Source organism: Miniopterus natalensis, chromosome 11 (assembly GCF_054644295.1).
Source record: "Miniopterus natalensis isolate mMinNat1 chromosome 11, mMinNat1.hap1, whole genome shotgun sequence".
NCBI classification, from domain to species: domain Eukaryota; kingdom Metazoa; phylum Chordata; class Mammalia; order Chiroptera; family Miniopteridae; genus Miniopterus; species Miniopterus natalensis.
Window position 1 is genome coordinate 77,424,568 of NC_142091.1, and position 15,527 is coordinate 77,440,094.

At 65.1% G+C, this 15,527-nt stretch overlaps 1 protein-coding gene across 10 annotated transcripts in view; it reads right to left on the bottom strand.

The window, feature by feature from the left end:
• The window catches only part of BRSK2 (BR serine/threonine kinase 2), a 49,951-nt gene extending 43,575 nt beyond the window's left edge, over nt 1–6,376 (bottom strand). For all 10 annotated transcript variants that reach the window (XM_087822480.1, XM_087822479.1, XM_087822473.1 and 7 more), the window contains exon 1: nt 6,283–6,376. In XM_087822480.1, coding sequence (XP_087678606.1) covers nt 6,283–6,376 — 94 coding nt within the window. The remainder of the gene's footprint in view (nt 1–6,282) is intronic.
• Nucleotides 6,377–15,527: the final 9,151 nt, after the last annotated feature.

The following is a 15,527-nucleotide window of genomic DNA, read 5'->3' on the forward strand; positions in this document are numbered from 1 at the left end:
GGTGGGGGCTCCCAGCTGCCTGCTCGGAACACTGGCCGCTCAGAGGCTGCAGACCGGGCCCCGGCCGCCTCTCAAGGCCCAGCCCACACAATCCCTGCTTTGTCCCGGGCCCCTGCCCAGCCCAGCCTCCATCTTGTCCAGAGTCCAGGCAGCTGGCCAACCTGCAGGCACCCCTGGGGCAAGGCCTCAGGCAGTTTGGCCATCCCCGGCCAGGACCCGGACCAGGCTCACGGAGGCCCACCCTGGGCCTGCCACCCAGTGCTAGGACACATCAGCCACCCGCGGATGACGGCGGGGCTGACCGGGCCCCAGGGAGCGTGATCGGAGCTGCAACCTGGGGACGGCAGATCTCCTGCATGCAAGAGGACTTCCTGCAGAGACCCAAGCAGCACAAGGGATCCCCACCCAGAGGAGCCAGAGGTCCCTCCCCTCCCACAAGACCCAGATGGGTCCTGACAGATGCCGGCTGCTGTCCTCCCGCCAGACCCCAGGCACAATGGATGAGCCCAACACTGTTCCCAGCCATCAGAGCCTCGCAGAAGCTGATGTGGGGCCCTCTGCTCCAAGCGCCTCAGCTGCTGACTGCAGAGCCCAGGGGGCAGTCCTCGAGCTGGGCCTCAAGGACCCAGACCCAGAACTGCCCATCAGGCTCTGAGGTGGCCACAAGGGGCCGGCCCTAGGCCTTGGCCAGGTGACTAGAGAAGTAAACCCATGTGAGGCACACACGAGCCATAGGCAGGAAGCAAGGTCTCTCTTCGGCCACAAGCTCCTACACTCCCCTCACTCACTGTGTGGCCACAGGCCGTGTGGCGTCCCCTATTCAAGGAGCCCCAGGCTGTGGGGACACTGTCTGCCTCAGGCTGGGGCAGGCAGAGGGCCCTGGAGCCCGGGGAACTCCAGGCACAGCCCCACAGCAGTGCACACGGGCCGGCCACCTCCTCTCGGCATCACCACCCAGCTGAGGTGCTGACTTCTGAGCAGCCTGACCTTCCCAGGTCCCCAAAGAAGCAGGTTCTGTGCCCAGTGGCCTTGAAGGCACAGGTGCTCTCCAAACGGGAGCACCAGGTAACCTCGAAGGTGCCCTAACTGCTCCTGACAGTCCTAGCCATGGACCCTACAACTGTCCCCCCAGACGCGGCCAGCACGGCCACCCTGAGCCACCTCAGCATCCAGCCTCTGACCTGAAAGGCCTGTGTGTCTGCTCCAGGCACCCTCGGGTGCCACGTGCCGAGCGGGCTGCTGCGCAGGCAGGGAGGGTGCGGATGGTGCGGGGACCTGGCCCACACCTGCCTCTTCTTCCTCCCCTCCTCTTACATTTTCAGGCCCAGAGGTCGCCCCGCAGACAAACACTGAGGGTGGCAAACAGGAAAAGAAACAGCCAGGGGAAGGTGCACACAGTGGGGAGGGCGCACGTGCTTGGGCCCGTGACCAGGAGCCGGCTCAGGCCAGTGCTGGGGAGACGCTGGTGTGGGCAGCAGGGGCCTGGCGTCCTGCAGCGCGGCCTTCACGTGCTCCACTAGTCCTTGAGGGGGCCGGTCAGGGAGTATCTGGGGGGTGGGCGTGGGGGGGCGCACAGGGAGCCAGCCCTGGAGGCCCCAGTCCACACATGCCCCCCACGCCAGGCCAGGCCCATCGGCCACCAGCAAGGATATAGAGGGACCTGGAGCCTCTCGGAAGCGCCCCCCACCCGTGCCCTCCAGCCCAGGACAGCCCGGGCGGCTGCCCATCCAGGGCATTCGCCCCGGGAGCCCCGGGACTTTGCTGGAAGCAGGCTGCCCTTGGTGGGAGCCTCGGGGCTAGGGCCAGGTCAGCGAGCTTCGTGTGGACAGTGAGGGCCGGGTCTGGCGCTGCCTATCGTGTGCGGTGGGAGCAGCCCGCCCTGGGCGGTTCTAGAGCCAACTCTGCGTGGGGCACTGGGGGGCTGGCAGGGCAGGGCAGAGGCTGAGGTGTACACGATCAGAAGGGACTCCGGGCTCTTCCTGCGTTACGCTGAGAGCCCTGGGGGTCGCCGGGTTTCAGGGAACCCACAGCTCAGACGAACCCACAGCCAGAGTCACGCCCGGCAGCACCCGGTCCTGCAAAGAGCAGTCCTCACCTCTACACTTTCGCCCGGGCTGTGCCCTCTGCCTGGCAGGCCCTTCCTGGTACACATGTCCCTGCAGAGCCTGTCCCCACTGCCAGTGGGGAGGCAGACAGGACCTGTGACAACTCACAGGTGCTCAGAGCCACTGTGGGCCACAGTGGTCAGGGGCCACTCTGGAAACAGGGTCCTAGGGCTCTGCCTGCACCAGGCCCTCCCACCCCTGCCTGCAGGAAACTGCCCATCCTTCCAGGCACAAGCCCCATCGCCCGGGATCCAGAGGGACGCCCACTCAGAGCTGGCCCCCCCCGGAAGGCAGGGGGTTCCTGGGGGAGGGCCTGCACCCCGGGAGGAGGGCTGGAGTGGTGTCTGTCACTCAAAGTCACTAATAGGGTGCTGAGAGACACTGCATCGGGGTGGGGGAGACAGGCAGGGGCTCCCCCGTGCCCCTCCCCTCAAGCCCTGCCTGCAACGATTTGAGGACAGGTCCTGTTTCCTGGGACTTTCACACCAAGCCCGTGAGCTGAGCGGACTGTGCTTTCCTCCCGGCCCCAAGGAGCCGCTGTCCTTGACCAAGGCTCTGCGTCTGAGCCAGTTTCCGTGCTCGTAAAGCAGGCTAGAGAGACCGAGGCCAGGCCAGGTGCAGGAGGGGCAGCCTCCGGACTCAAAGCGAGGCCGACGTGGCCTGGCTGTGGCAGTGGCCATCAGACACCATAATTGTCCACATGCAGTCGGCATTCTCGGACCCACTCACCCTGCTCTGTCCACCTTCACCCCATACCCCAAGACCAGCCCATGCAGCACCCCACGGCACCTCAGCCAGACCCCTCCCTCTGCTGCTCTGCCTCTGCTCACATCCTGCTCTGAGCTGAGCACCATCCAGCTCCCAGCCCTGGTCACCCCCGGGTCTGCCAGGCGCTCCCTCCAGCTCACCTTTCTCTCTCCCTCTCTCACCTGCCTCTCCCCCAGGTTGCCTGTCCCATCTTCACGGGCTCCCCCTACCCTAGGACTTCTCTCCAGCCTGCCTGCCACCAGCTCCCCACATTAATTCTCCTAAAGGTCTCCTGGGAACCTGGAGGAGGACACCCCAGGTCCCTTGGCCCGGGAGCCCAGGCTCTTCCCACTGGTCCACCCACCATCCTGAGAGCCCAGCCAGCTGAGCAACCTGGCTCCTCACTCCCACCTCCTCTCTTTAGCTCCACTGACCCCTGAGCCCTGCTCAGCCACCTCCTCTCATGTCCTGCCCACCAGAAGGATTTCCAAGGGCAGGCTGCCCAACTTACTGTGTACCCCGGCTCCCAGAGCAGCTCCCAGAGCCTTCTGCCCCCCGCTCCCCCCAGGGGCCCACACCTCCTCCCCAGGGGTCCTTCTGGCTTACACCCTATGGGAGCTGAGCCCACCGGGCTTGCTGCACTCTGGTGTGGGCAGGGCTGCGCCCTCCTCTGCTTCCTGGGACTGGAGGGATGAAGGCCTCACGGCCTATGCAACCCGCCCTCCTGGATCTGGCCATCCCTGCCTGGGCCCTCTGGGGGTGCCTCCCATCCCCCATCCCAGCTGAAGAAGCCTTTCCCCGATGAGGGAGAGGCCAGGCAGAGCCTCAGCAGTGGGCTCCTCCCTGCACAGTGTCGCCTGCCCCATCACCCCGAAGCCCATCTCGCCACCAGAAACCACGATGGCCCCTGGAGCCCCCTCAGGGCTGCCTGCTGAGGCCACTTCAGGCCGTCGAGGACAGCTGTGCAGAGGAGATGGGGGCAGAGGGGAGACAACCCTGTGACCATGGCCCAACCCCAACATGAGTGACAGGACCCCTCGCTGAGCCCACACTGCACAAGGCAGACGGCACTCCCCGCCACAGCCAACATACAGCAGGGCAGACCGGACCCTGCCGTCCAGCGGGCAGAGGCCAGCAGCTCTGCCCACACCTGCACTCCGCACTGGGCAGCGTCCCCCACCCCTCGTCCGATGCTCCAAAGGGAGCATTTTGTGGCAAAGCAGCCAGGCCCACCTTCCAACAGTCCCTGGCTTGGAACAGATGGCAGAGAGGCCCAGTTGCCCCAGGCCACTCCCAGTGCCCGACAGCCCCTCAGGGCCGCAGCTCCTGCTTTACAGGACTCAGGCAGAGAGCAAGGGGCCTGAGGTGACCCCGAGACAGGAGAGCCAGCCTGGTTGGAAGGTGCCCACCCGCGGCCCCCACTAAAGGCTCCTGGCCCCCAGCCTGGCCTCTGGCTAAAGTCAGCCATTTACCTCTGGATGAAAGGACAGGCCTGGGAAATCGCAGCTCTCTCGGCATGTGGTGCCGACCACCAGCCTGCAAGTCGAGTGGCCAGGCCAGGCACCCGCACACGTGGAGGCCCCAGGTCCACCAAACTCCGGGGGACCCTCCAGGAGACGAGCGGAGGGAAGCAGTCCGGCCAACCGTCAGCGAGGCCAGAAGGGACACGGGACTAACAGACCCCCGCCCCCCAGGAGGGCACCTCAGCGAGGCCAGCGAGGTTTTACTCCAGGGGAGGGGCTGCCGGCTCCGAGCGCCCCTGGAGCTTGTTTCCAAACCGCACACGGTGTCGGGCTGTTGACACACACGCAGCACACCCTTTTGTGTTCGTCATTGTTAATTACAGTGGGGACCTCCTGTAATTAACTGTGCAACAGTCTAACTCAGTGCGGAGAGCGGGGACCAGGCCTGCCCACGGCGAGGCCGACGCCACACCGGGTGCAATCGTCCCTGTCATCGCTTACGCGCCGATGTTTCCTTAGAGCACTTCATCGGTACAATAATCAGGTTATTCCACTGCCTCCCGCATTCTGCCGGCCCAGGCCCTTCCCCCACCGGGGATTCTCCGACCACAGCAGTTCCTCCCAGGAAACATGCGTAGTTTGAACTCTGTGGAGCCCCCGGCCTTGTGCCTCTCCCCCCTCCTGACCCGGGCCAGGCCATCCCCACTCCCGATGACACTGTCCTAACTGCCAGAGGCCCCTGGGGGCTTCAGCGGCTGTGTGCGGGCGTCTGTCCATCCAGGGTGGACACAGGGGCAGCCTCGGCCCCCAGCCCAGGCACCTCAGGCTCGCTGCTTGCATCACAGCCACTGCCCGCTGCTGAGAGAGCGGGACCTGGCCCACTTTCCTCCCAGACACCACCCTCGGGCTCTGCCTCTACGGCACCCGGGGGGGCTCTGGGAAGGCCTGCGGCACCGGCTAGAGCAGCTGCCACCCAGGCCCGGCTCTGCACGGGTGGTGGCCCTGCCGCACCCTCCTCCCCTCCTCTGCTCCCCGCACTGCCCTGGGTCTGACGACTTCCCAGGGAGGCAGGGAGATCACTGCCCATCGGACCCCTGGGCGCCAGGAGAGGCCCATCCTGGGAGAAGAAAGAAAATGGCTGAGCCCAGCCTCCCACAAAGCGACTGAACATCAGCCAGATGAGGGGCCCGGCGGCCTGGCTGGGACCGAACCGGGTCCCTGGGGGCCCCTGGGGCCTCCCGCAGGCCTGGGGCTGCTCCAGGCCCCGAGCGCCCGGCCCGGCCCGCGCCGGCCGCCTCCCTCCCCCGGGAGCGCGTGTCGCAGGCGCTCGGGGCGGGCGCGGGGCGGGGAGCGGCGCTGTCCAGCCTTCAGGCCCCAGCGCTCCCCGTCCCCGCCGCGGAAGGGGTCCCGGCCGGGCCAGCGCGGCCCCGCGGCCCGCAGAGCGCGCGGGGCGGGCGCCCGGCGCCGGGGTCGCGGCCGGGGGCGCGGGCCGGGCGCAGCTGCTGGGGGCACGCCTATTAGCGCGGCCGCGGCAGACGGCAGATGGGCGCCCGCCGGCCCCCTCCCCCGCCGCACAATGGGCCCGGCCGCTCGGGCGCACAATGCGCGGGGCCGCGCACCTGCAGCCGGGCGAGGGGCGCTGCCCGGGCCCGTGCGCCCCCGGCCGAGCCGCGTGTCCTTGGGCCGCGCCCGGCGCACCGCAGCCGCGCGGCCTGCGCGACTCCGAGGCGGGACCCGGCGCCCGGCCGCCCATTGTTCGCGGCCGCCGGCCGGAGCTGGGCCGGGCCTGCAGCGCCGCGCGCGGGGCGGCCTCCCGCCCGGGCCCCCTCGGCCGCCGCGGGTCTGTGCGCCCCTGCGCTCCGGGCCTCCCCGCGCCCCGGTCCCTCCGGATGCCCCGGCGCCCCGGCCTCCCCAGGCCCCCCCGGCGCCCCCGGGGGCCCGCGCCCGCCGGGCCCCGCCGCACGCACCTGTCTGCCCCTTGCCCAGCGTCTTCTCCAGCCGGTAGGGCCCCACATACTGCGCGTGCTGCGCCCCGCCGCCGTCCTTCCCCGTCGATGTCATCGCTCCCGGGCCCGGCGCCGGCGAGGTGGGCGCCCCGGGCGGGCGGCGGCGGCGGCGGCAGGGAGGGGCCGCGTCGGGCCGCGTCGGGCCGCGTCTGTCCGTCCGTGCGTCCGCTGAGCCGGGTTGGCGGCGCCCGGTGGGCCGCGCTCGCTCCGCGCCCCCCGCGCCCCCCGCGCCTTCCCGCGCCCCGCGCCCCGCACCGCTGCGGCCCGCGGCGCTGCCTCCGCCTCTGCGAGGGGACCGGGCGGGCGGGGATCGAGGCTGCCGCCGCCGCCGCCGAGGCCCGCGCCCCGCGCCCCCCGCGCACGCCCGTCAGTCGGTCCGCGGCCGAGCCGACGAGACCGGCCGAGCCGAGCCGAGCAGACCCGAGCCCGAGCGGCTGCCGCGGCGGCGCCCGCGAGTGGCTCGCGCGCCGGCCAATCAGCGGGCGCGGCCAATCAGCGGCGCCCGCGTCCGCCGCCCCGCCCCCGCCGCCCGGCCGCCGCGAGCGCTCGGGGAGCTGGGTCCCGGAGGCGCGTCCCGGGCGAGGTCCGGGCGGGTCCGCGGCGAGTCCGCTGCGGGGCGGGGTGCGGCCGTGTCCAGCCCCCGCCCGCCTGCGCCCCTGCTCTCAGAGCGCCCCGGGGCGCTGCGGGCTGCGGGCCGCGGGGCGGGGGCGCGCGGGGCTGCTGGGCCGGGTGCGGGCGGACGACCCGCGGCCCCGGCTCCCCGCGCGGTGCCTGCTGCCCGCGGCCGCCGGCGTCGGGGGGACTTTCTCGCCCCCTCCGCGGGGGCGCGGGGCCGAATCGTGACCCTGCGCCCCCCGAGGCCGTGCCCGGGACGCTGCCCCGTGCGCTCCGTTTCCTCGGGTGTAGCAACGTGACCAGCGCAGCGAGGTCAAAGGATTCACCCGAGATCACCCAGCAGGGGCCCCCCGGGTGCGGGTGCGGGTGGGGTGGGGGGCGGGTCCCAGGCGCTGGCGCGGACCCTTCTTGCGCCTGGTCGGGGGTGGGCCCGGGTGCGCGGGCACCCAGGGCTCCCGAGGGGCGTCTGCAGAGGCGGCCGGACCTCTCTTGTAGAAAAGCCCTCGCGCCTGCAAAGGGGGGGAGGGGAGGGGGCGGCGGCAGGGAGCCCAGAGCCCTTCCGACGTTGGGGTCCCGCAGCCCCTGGGTCCCCGGCCCACTGGGTTCCTGGCCGTGGCGCGGGGTGCGCGGCCAGGTCTCACCTGTACCTTCTCCGATGCCCTCACTCCCTGCAGGACCCCGCCCTGCTCCAGCTGTCCTGGGGGGAGGGCTGTGCGGACTCAGGAATCTACAGCCCCCACCCGGGAGGAGGCCCCCACCTGGCATCTTCCTTTTCAGCTCGGGAAGCGGGCCTGCCCTCTGGCCTCTCTGCCCCTGCGTGTCCCCTGGGGCTGAACTAGCCTTCAAGGCCTCCAGAGGTGTAGAAACGCCAGGACGGGAGCTCCCCGCCTTCAGGAGACCACCAGGGGCAGGGGCTCAGCTCCAGGCTCGGGCGGGGGTGTGGTTGGATTTAAGGAGCAGTTGGGACCTTGGACTAGAGAAGTTATCCAGGGCCGAGGTCTGGCTGGAGGCAGAGCTGGAGTCACCAGGGAGGGCCGTCGGGGCAGAGGAGGGCGCAGCTCAGGCACCTGCAGGAGGGGCACCTACCCGGGACATACGTCCGGGCCTCCGCGTCTCCCTCTGCTGGCCGGGTGCCCGCCGGGGTCACCTGGGCCTCCCCAGCCCTCAGGACTTATCTCTCTTGTGCCCTGGGCAGCATTTGGCCTTGGGGACCATTCTCTTCCCGACACCCCTGGGCTAAACGTCTTGGCCTTCAGGACTCCCACCCCGCGCCTGGGCTCCTGGGGTCTTTCTCTGGCCACCTCTCAGTCTCCTCTGTGTCTGTGCAGCCTGAACCCACTGGCATTTCTCGGGGATTCGTGGGAGCCCCGTCTGCTTGCCTCCGGATGTCCTCCATGCGACTGCGCCCACTCTCAGCCCAGTCCTGCATCCCCCCCACCACCCGCCCTTGCTCCAGGGCCTCGGGCCGGCTCCCTTCCGCACTTTTCCTTGTGTCTGTAGCATAAATTCCCAAACTGAGCACTTTCACGGCTGAGCACCTCATCTCCCCATCTTCATAGGGGTCAAGGGCACGACCCCACACGGCCGGGCTCCAGATCAGCCCTGTCCGGTGCTGGCCGTGGTGCAGAGAACATCCTGGTGGGAGGCCTGGCTGGAGGGTTGACACCGAACACTTAAGTACCAGGGCCCTGGCCGGCGTGGCTCAGTGGTTAGTGTCGGCCTGAGCACTGAGGGTTTCGGGTTCGATTCCCAGTCAAGGGCAGGTACCTGGGTTGCAGGTCCGATCCCCGCCCCCGTCAGGGTGTGTGGGGGGGGCACCCAATCGGCGTGACCAGAGACACATGGATGTTTCTCTCTCTTTCTCCACCTTTCCCCTCCCTCCCGCTCTTCCTAAAATCAATGGGAAAAAATATCCTCACTTCTTGCCTGAGGATTTAAATAAATCACAAATAAATGATTGAATAAATAGTGCTTAATTGTGACAGGCGTCTTTTAAAAATCTTACTAAAAATAAAAGTTACAGGGACACATTCAGGTGTTTCAGAACAGAGGAGGCGGGAACAATTCCTAATTGTTTCCATGAGCCCATCCTAACCCCTCACCAAGTGCAGATAAAGACATGGCAAGAAAAGAAAGGAAAGGTCCAATAAACTTCATGAGCCCAGACACAAAGGTCCCTAACGGAATATTAGCAAATCAGAGCGCCCGTGGCCAAGCGGGGCTCATTCCGGGGCGCGAAGCTGAAACATTCAGAATCAGTCCACGTAACTCACCATATGCAGCGACCTGAGGCAGGAAAACCGCACTATCATTTCAGTAGGTTCAAGGAAGAAGGCGTCTGAGCCCTGGCCAGTGTGGCTTGGTTGGTCAGAATCTCATCCCATTACACCAAAGGGTTATGGGTTCGACGCCCGGCTGGGGCCTGTAGGGTGGGCGGCCAACGGATGTTCTCTCTCGTATCAACATTTCTCTCTCCCTCTAAAACCAATGAGCATATCCTCAGGTGAGGGTTAAAAAATAAATTAATTTTTCCCTAGTGGTTAGAGCCTCGGTCCTTGGACTGCAGGGTCCCGGGTTCGAGTCCAGCCAATTGCACATACCTCAGTTGCAGGCTTGATCCCTGGCCCTGGTCGGGGCTCATGGGGGAGTCAGCCCATCGATGTCTGTCTGTCTGTCTCTCTCTCTCTCTCCCTCCCCCCTTCCACTCTCTGGAAACCAATGGAAAAAATATCCTCTGGTGAGAAGACAAAATTAAAATTAAAAATAAATTAATTCTTTTTAAAGAGCATTTGACAAAATGCCCATTCATGATTAAAAACAAAACCGAACCTCATTAGAACAGGACTAGAAGGTTGGTCCTTCAGCCTGTTGAAGGGGGTCTATAGAGACCCGCAGTGACAGTGAAGGACAGTGGCCAGGAGCCAGGCCCGTGCCCTGGGCCGGGCTGGCGGGGTGGAGAGGGAGGAGGTCATAGTTTCCGGATGGGCTCCCCGCACAGGCCAGGTATTTTTGGAGCACAATCCCATTTCTCTAGAGACAGCCCATCCCCAAGCCGCCCCCCCCCAGCCCTGGCTCTGGCTCCAGAACCTCACCAGAGCCCCGCGCGCCCTCGGGGACTAGGGGAAGCGGCCTAGCTGGAGATTACACTTACTAGGCAAACGCAGTCCATACGGGGGACCGCAGCTGCCCGGCGGTGTGCGTGTTTCCGCCTCCCTCGGTCCCTCGGGATGTAGAATTCATGTGGAAAGAAAAGGCGCCCAAACCTTGCGCAGAGAGCCCTCCACGTGGAGTTGCCCCTGCCTGATGACCACGGGCGCACCGACATGCAACGACGCTGGTGCTCCGGGGAGCTGTGGCCTCAAGTGGCGCGCGTCTCGGTGCCACTGTCTTGTCTAGCGGCACGTGGCTCTGGAGACCCTGGAGAGGCCCGGCCCTGGAAGAGCTGCAGGGACCACGAGGACCAGCTCAGCCTCCCTCCCTCCCCACCCCCTCCCGCCCTGTAATGAGACCATTTATTTATGTTTTCAATTTGGTTTTTCTAATTATTGTTTGTTTTCTGGAATTAGGGGAAGTATATCAAACACCCCCTCGCCCCCAGAATCGGTTGCGTGTCTCGCAGCCCAGGCTGAGGGCCCTCCTCACGTGAGCGGGAGGAAACGTCTGACTATGACGTTGAACGTGGGTAATCGAAGCGAATGTAACTCGGCCGCCTGAGCCTGCGTCTCCCGGAATCTGCCTGTTCGCGTCTCCGCGCGCGAGTAGCTGGTAGATCGGCATTTTTGCAATGCTTGTGTTTCCCTGCGAAATCTGGGTTTCATACGGGATTTCGTCTCTTGTTTCTTCGAGGGCCTTTTCAACACCGTGGCGGGTCACTTGGGCTGGACCTGAGGGGTTTCTGGAGTCCCGTGTGGCGGTGTGAGCCGTGCCTGGTGGTGTCGGCTGCCTGGTGTGCCCTGGGTTGGCTCCACCCCCGTGCCCTCACCTGCTCGCATACGTGCTCACACACACTCACACGCAGTCATGCTCACACACACATGCGTTCACACGGGCTCACACGCTCACACACGTGCTCACATGCACTCACACGGGCTTACACACATGCTCACATGCACTCACACGGGCTTACACACATGCTTACCAGGAACACTTTGGTCCCGTGCCACCATCCCCGAGAGCCATGACCCCTGGGTGCCCGGCCCCTTCTGGGATGAGCCACACGGCCGGGTCCTGCCTGCTGCCTGAGGCCCAGGAGGGGCCCCAGCTACCACACCAGGTGCTTTTGGAAGCAGCTCAGAAGTGAGAACCCCTGGGTCTGCGTCCCTCTGAACTCTCCACCCGCCCGGCTCGCGCCGCTGGGTGGCGCCAGCGTAGGGCTCCGGGCTCCAGCGCCGAGGGGTGCTCCCATGTCCCAGGAGTAGACCAGCTCCATCTCTGGGCCCAGATTTCATTTCCTGTCTCCGTTTCGTGCTGTGACCTGTGACCAACCTCACTGTCCCCAGCACGCATGGCGGAGCTTTCTAGCTGACAACCGCCTTTGTTCCTTAAAGTGTCGCCATAAATATTTTTGTCATAACAGCCGGAGTAGCTCGGCAACCCAGGGAAACATCAAAGCGGTGACAGTACTGGCTACAAGCAGCCCCCTGTCACAAGGCCACCTGAAGGTGTGGCCCCCCTGCTGTGTTCCCTGTGCCGTGGTCCTGTCGGTCGGCAGCACCCGAGGTGTACTGTAAGGAAGGAGTGGCCGGCCAGTGTGGCCCAGCGGTTGAGCGTCGGCCTATGAACCAGGAGCACATGCCCAGTTGCCGCTCGATCCCGAGTGGGGGGCGTGCAGGAGGCAGCCGGTGGATGGTGTTTCTCTCATCGATGCTTCTCTCTCTCTGCCTCTCCCTTCCTCTCTCTCCAAAACATTTTTAAAAACCATATTTAAAAAAAAAAAAGAGAGAGAGAGAAAGGACCGTCACAGGTCCATCTCGGAGACTATCTCGCAGACTGTGGGGGCCGTGGGTTCCGCCCCGACCTGAACTCTCAGAGGCCAGGGCCAAGCAAGGCGGCCACCTGGCAAGTTTTCCCTGTGCTGACGTTAGCGTCGCAAGTAGGGCGGCCGGATTCAGTGCGTAAAAACAGAGGACACGCAGGGAAATCTAAATTTCAGACAGACGAGGAACAGTGTTTTAGTGTAAGCGCGTCCCATGCCATGCGCAGGGCGTGCTAATGCCGAAAAGTTACCCATCGTTTATCTGAATTTCACACGTAAGGGGGTCCCCCACAATCTGCCTGGCAACTCTGAGCAAGTGGGGGAGCCCCAGGCTAAGAGGCCTGTGCGGGGAGCCAGGTGTGGGGACAGGGGCAGGCGGAGCAGACGGACGCCGGGCGGGCCTCCCTCAGATCCCGGGGCTGTGGCAGTGCCTTCAGAGCGTGTCCCGGGGGGCTGGTGCCTGGGGGGACAGTGGAGTGGGCAGGGAAAGGGGTCGGAGCCCCAGAGGTGCCTCACTCCCTTCCCTTGGGTCCAGCAGAGGGGTTAGGCCCCATCAGGTGCAAAGCCTCCGCGTAGACACGGAAACCATTTCCAGCTGGGGGGGGCGCGAGGGGGCGTGGCCTCCTTGGCACATAATTTGGAATCTGGGGTTAGGGTTCAAGGCAGAGCTGCAGGGTGCAGGAGGGCCTGCTGCGGAAGCTGGGGTTTGGGCCTGGACCTCGCCTGGCCTCGACACCCCCACCGCGAGCCGCTCACCCCGAGATGAGGCCGCACACACCCTGATCCGTGGTAACAAAGAGAAAACAAGCCCCTGGTGAGAATCACACAAAGTTACTTAGGATCCATAGACCTGGCCTTCCAAGCTCATTGAGCAGATCGGACAGCAGGAGAGGCCGGGGGCCGGTCAGCCCAGCAGAATGAAACCCGGCCGCAGGTGGTCTGCCCCCGGCTGGGTCATCTCCTCTTTGGATGAGGCTCTGAGTACCCCGGGAGGCCCCCAACACCGGGGCAGGCCCTGGGCTCCCTGGCTCTACCCAATACTCTCAGCCGAGGCTCCTGCATGATCCGGGCAGGTCAGGGGTCAGCCGGCTGAGTTCAAACCCCACCTCCTGCCAGGAGCCAGCAGGAGCCCTTCCCTCCCTGACCTCCTGTCCTGAGTGAGGGTGGTGGCCGGCAGTGGTCCCTGGGTGTAGAGTCACTAGGACAGCTCAAGGGTGTATTTAGTGAGGCCCAGGCAGGATTGCATGGGGGGCCTGGCGGTGCCCCCTTCCTAGGCCTGTTTCCATGGACGGCCCGGCGGTCAGGCGCACCTGAGGGGCAAGGAAACCCAGCTGTGGAGAATGAGGCCAGCACGGCTCGTCTGGGGTTCCTTGGGCTGCACCCCAGCTCCCCCCATGGCAAAGCCACCCAGCCTGGCACTGGGCAGACTCCGGTCCCCTCATGGGCAGAGGGCTTGGGGGGCAGGAATGGCTGCCCATCACAGCTTGAGGAGAGACCCATGGAGGTGAGGCTGCTAGGCTTACCTGAGGCTGGCCTGGAGGGAGGGGGAGGTCACTGGGTGGGCAGTGAGACAAGGAATGCAGACCTACCATGGACGGGTGCAGGGTGGGGGGGTCCCACAGGCAGGCGAGGGAGGACCCCATGCAGCTCGAAGGCAAGGCCAGGGGTGGGTAGGTGCTGACCTCACCCCAGGCCCCAGGACTGAGTACATTTCTGGAGCCTAAGCAGCCATTTCTAGGTCACCTTCTCGAGACAGGAGGGGGTGGGGGCAGGATCTCAGTCAGGCTCATCCCCAGGGGAGGGAGCAAACCTGACAGGGCCGGGCACCCCAGGATGGGTCATGGGTAGGAGGGGGCTAGGTGTCGGGACAGGTGGGGGTGTCAGCCAGGCGACCCAAGATGAGGGGCCGAGATGGTGGGAGGGGTCCAGTGGGACACGGGGAGACTTTTCCCAGGGGCACCAGTCCCAAAGCCCCACTGGACAGCAGGCCACAGGGCTCCAGGCAGCTGGTTCCTCACCTGAGAGGCCATCCAGTCAGTGCCCAGTCAGTTCCCATGGTGACCCCCAGGCCCCGGCTGCCCCACAGGCCTGCGGGGTAAGAGTCCACAGCCCAGGCCTCAGAGGAGGGACAAAAGCAGCAGGCAGGGCCCTGAGCCCGTCCCCGAGGTGCCGCCGGTCAGTCTCCCCAGAGCCAGGCCAGATGGAGCAGGTGGGGGCCTCAGGGACTCGGGGCCTTTGTGCCCTGGGCCCAGGGACAGTCACAAGTCATCCATCAAACTGAAGGCCGTGCATTTGAATTCTAATAGGATGGGGCGGGTGCAGGGGCTGCCCTGCAGGACGAGAGCTGTCCTACCAGGAGGGGCACACAGACGTGAGGGGCTCTTGAGGGACACCCAGGGCCCATGCTTCTGGTGGCTTTCCCAGGACCCACTCGAGTCATACCACCCTCCACAGGGAGACTCCGAGCTGTGAGCTGTGCCACGAGGCCCTGCCGGCGTGGCGAGGACGTGGGCTTTTATTCCAAAGGATCGCCCACCCAGTCACTAGCCAGGAATCCCTAACTCAGATTGGGTGGCCCTCCTGCTGGGCCCTGTCACTCACTGGAACCAGGAGTGAGGGGCACAGGAAACTCACAGCCAAGTCCCAGCTCCTTCTCTGCCCATTTAGAGATGGGGGTGGCTGTGCCCTGGGGAGAGGCGGGGCTGGGGACACCCACCCGGAAGTTCGTGACATGCGGTGCTAACTGTGACAGACCTGGTCACCGCTCACATCTGAGTGCAGCAACGCACGGGTCCCCTCAGCATCTCACGCCCAGGAGAGAGGCCTCGGGAGAGACAGGCCCAGTTTATGGGTCAGGAGACTGTGCGGTTAGGGTGTCAGTTCTCCCAGGCCTGCTGTCCGTCTCTTCGGGCAGGAATTTTAATGGAACGCGTTAGGTGGACAGGAGCGTGGCTGCAGGTCTCCGGCCTCCGAGTGAGGGCTGGTCTCTGCCCTCCTGGGTCACGGAGCTGGAGCGTCGGCACCCGTGGGCTCTCGCGTGCCGAGCTGCGTGAGGAGACACGCTCCACGCTGAGATAAGCCTGGCTCCTGACCGGCCGCCACGGGCTGTTGTGACCCCTCCTCGCCCTGGTCTGTTTGCTGGTGTTTCATTTAGGCCACCGCAGGAATGTCACTCTCTGCTCCCACAGGTATGTAGGTGACGTAATTCCTAACAACAGAAACACGTGCGACTCCGGGGAGGGGACACAGCAGTCTGGGCCACTTCAACATCACCTGCGTTGCAGGTGGTTTGTGTAACTAAAGTGAACTGTGAAACCAAGTGCATAGGCGTTCACAGCTCCATTCTGTGTGATGATGTCCTGTGGTTGTCTTTACATTTAATACAAGACATCTTTGTGTGTGTGTGTGATTGTGAGTGTGTGTGACTGTTAGTGTGTGACTGCGTGTGTGACTGTGTGACTGTGTGTGTGAGTGTGAGTATGTGTGACTGTGTGTGAGTATGTGTGACTGCGTGTGAGTATGTGTGACTGCGTGTGTGAGTGTGAGTATGTGTGACTGTGTGTGTGTGTGAGTATGTGTGACTGTGTGTATGAGTGTATGTGTGACTGTGTGTGTG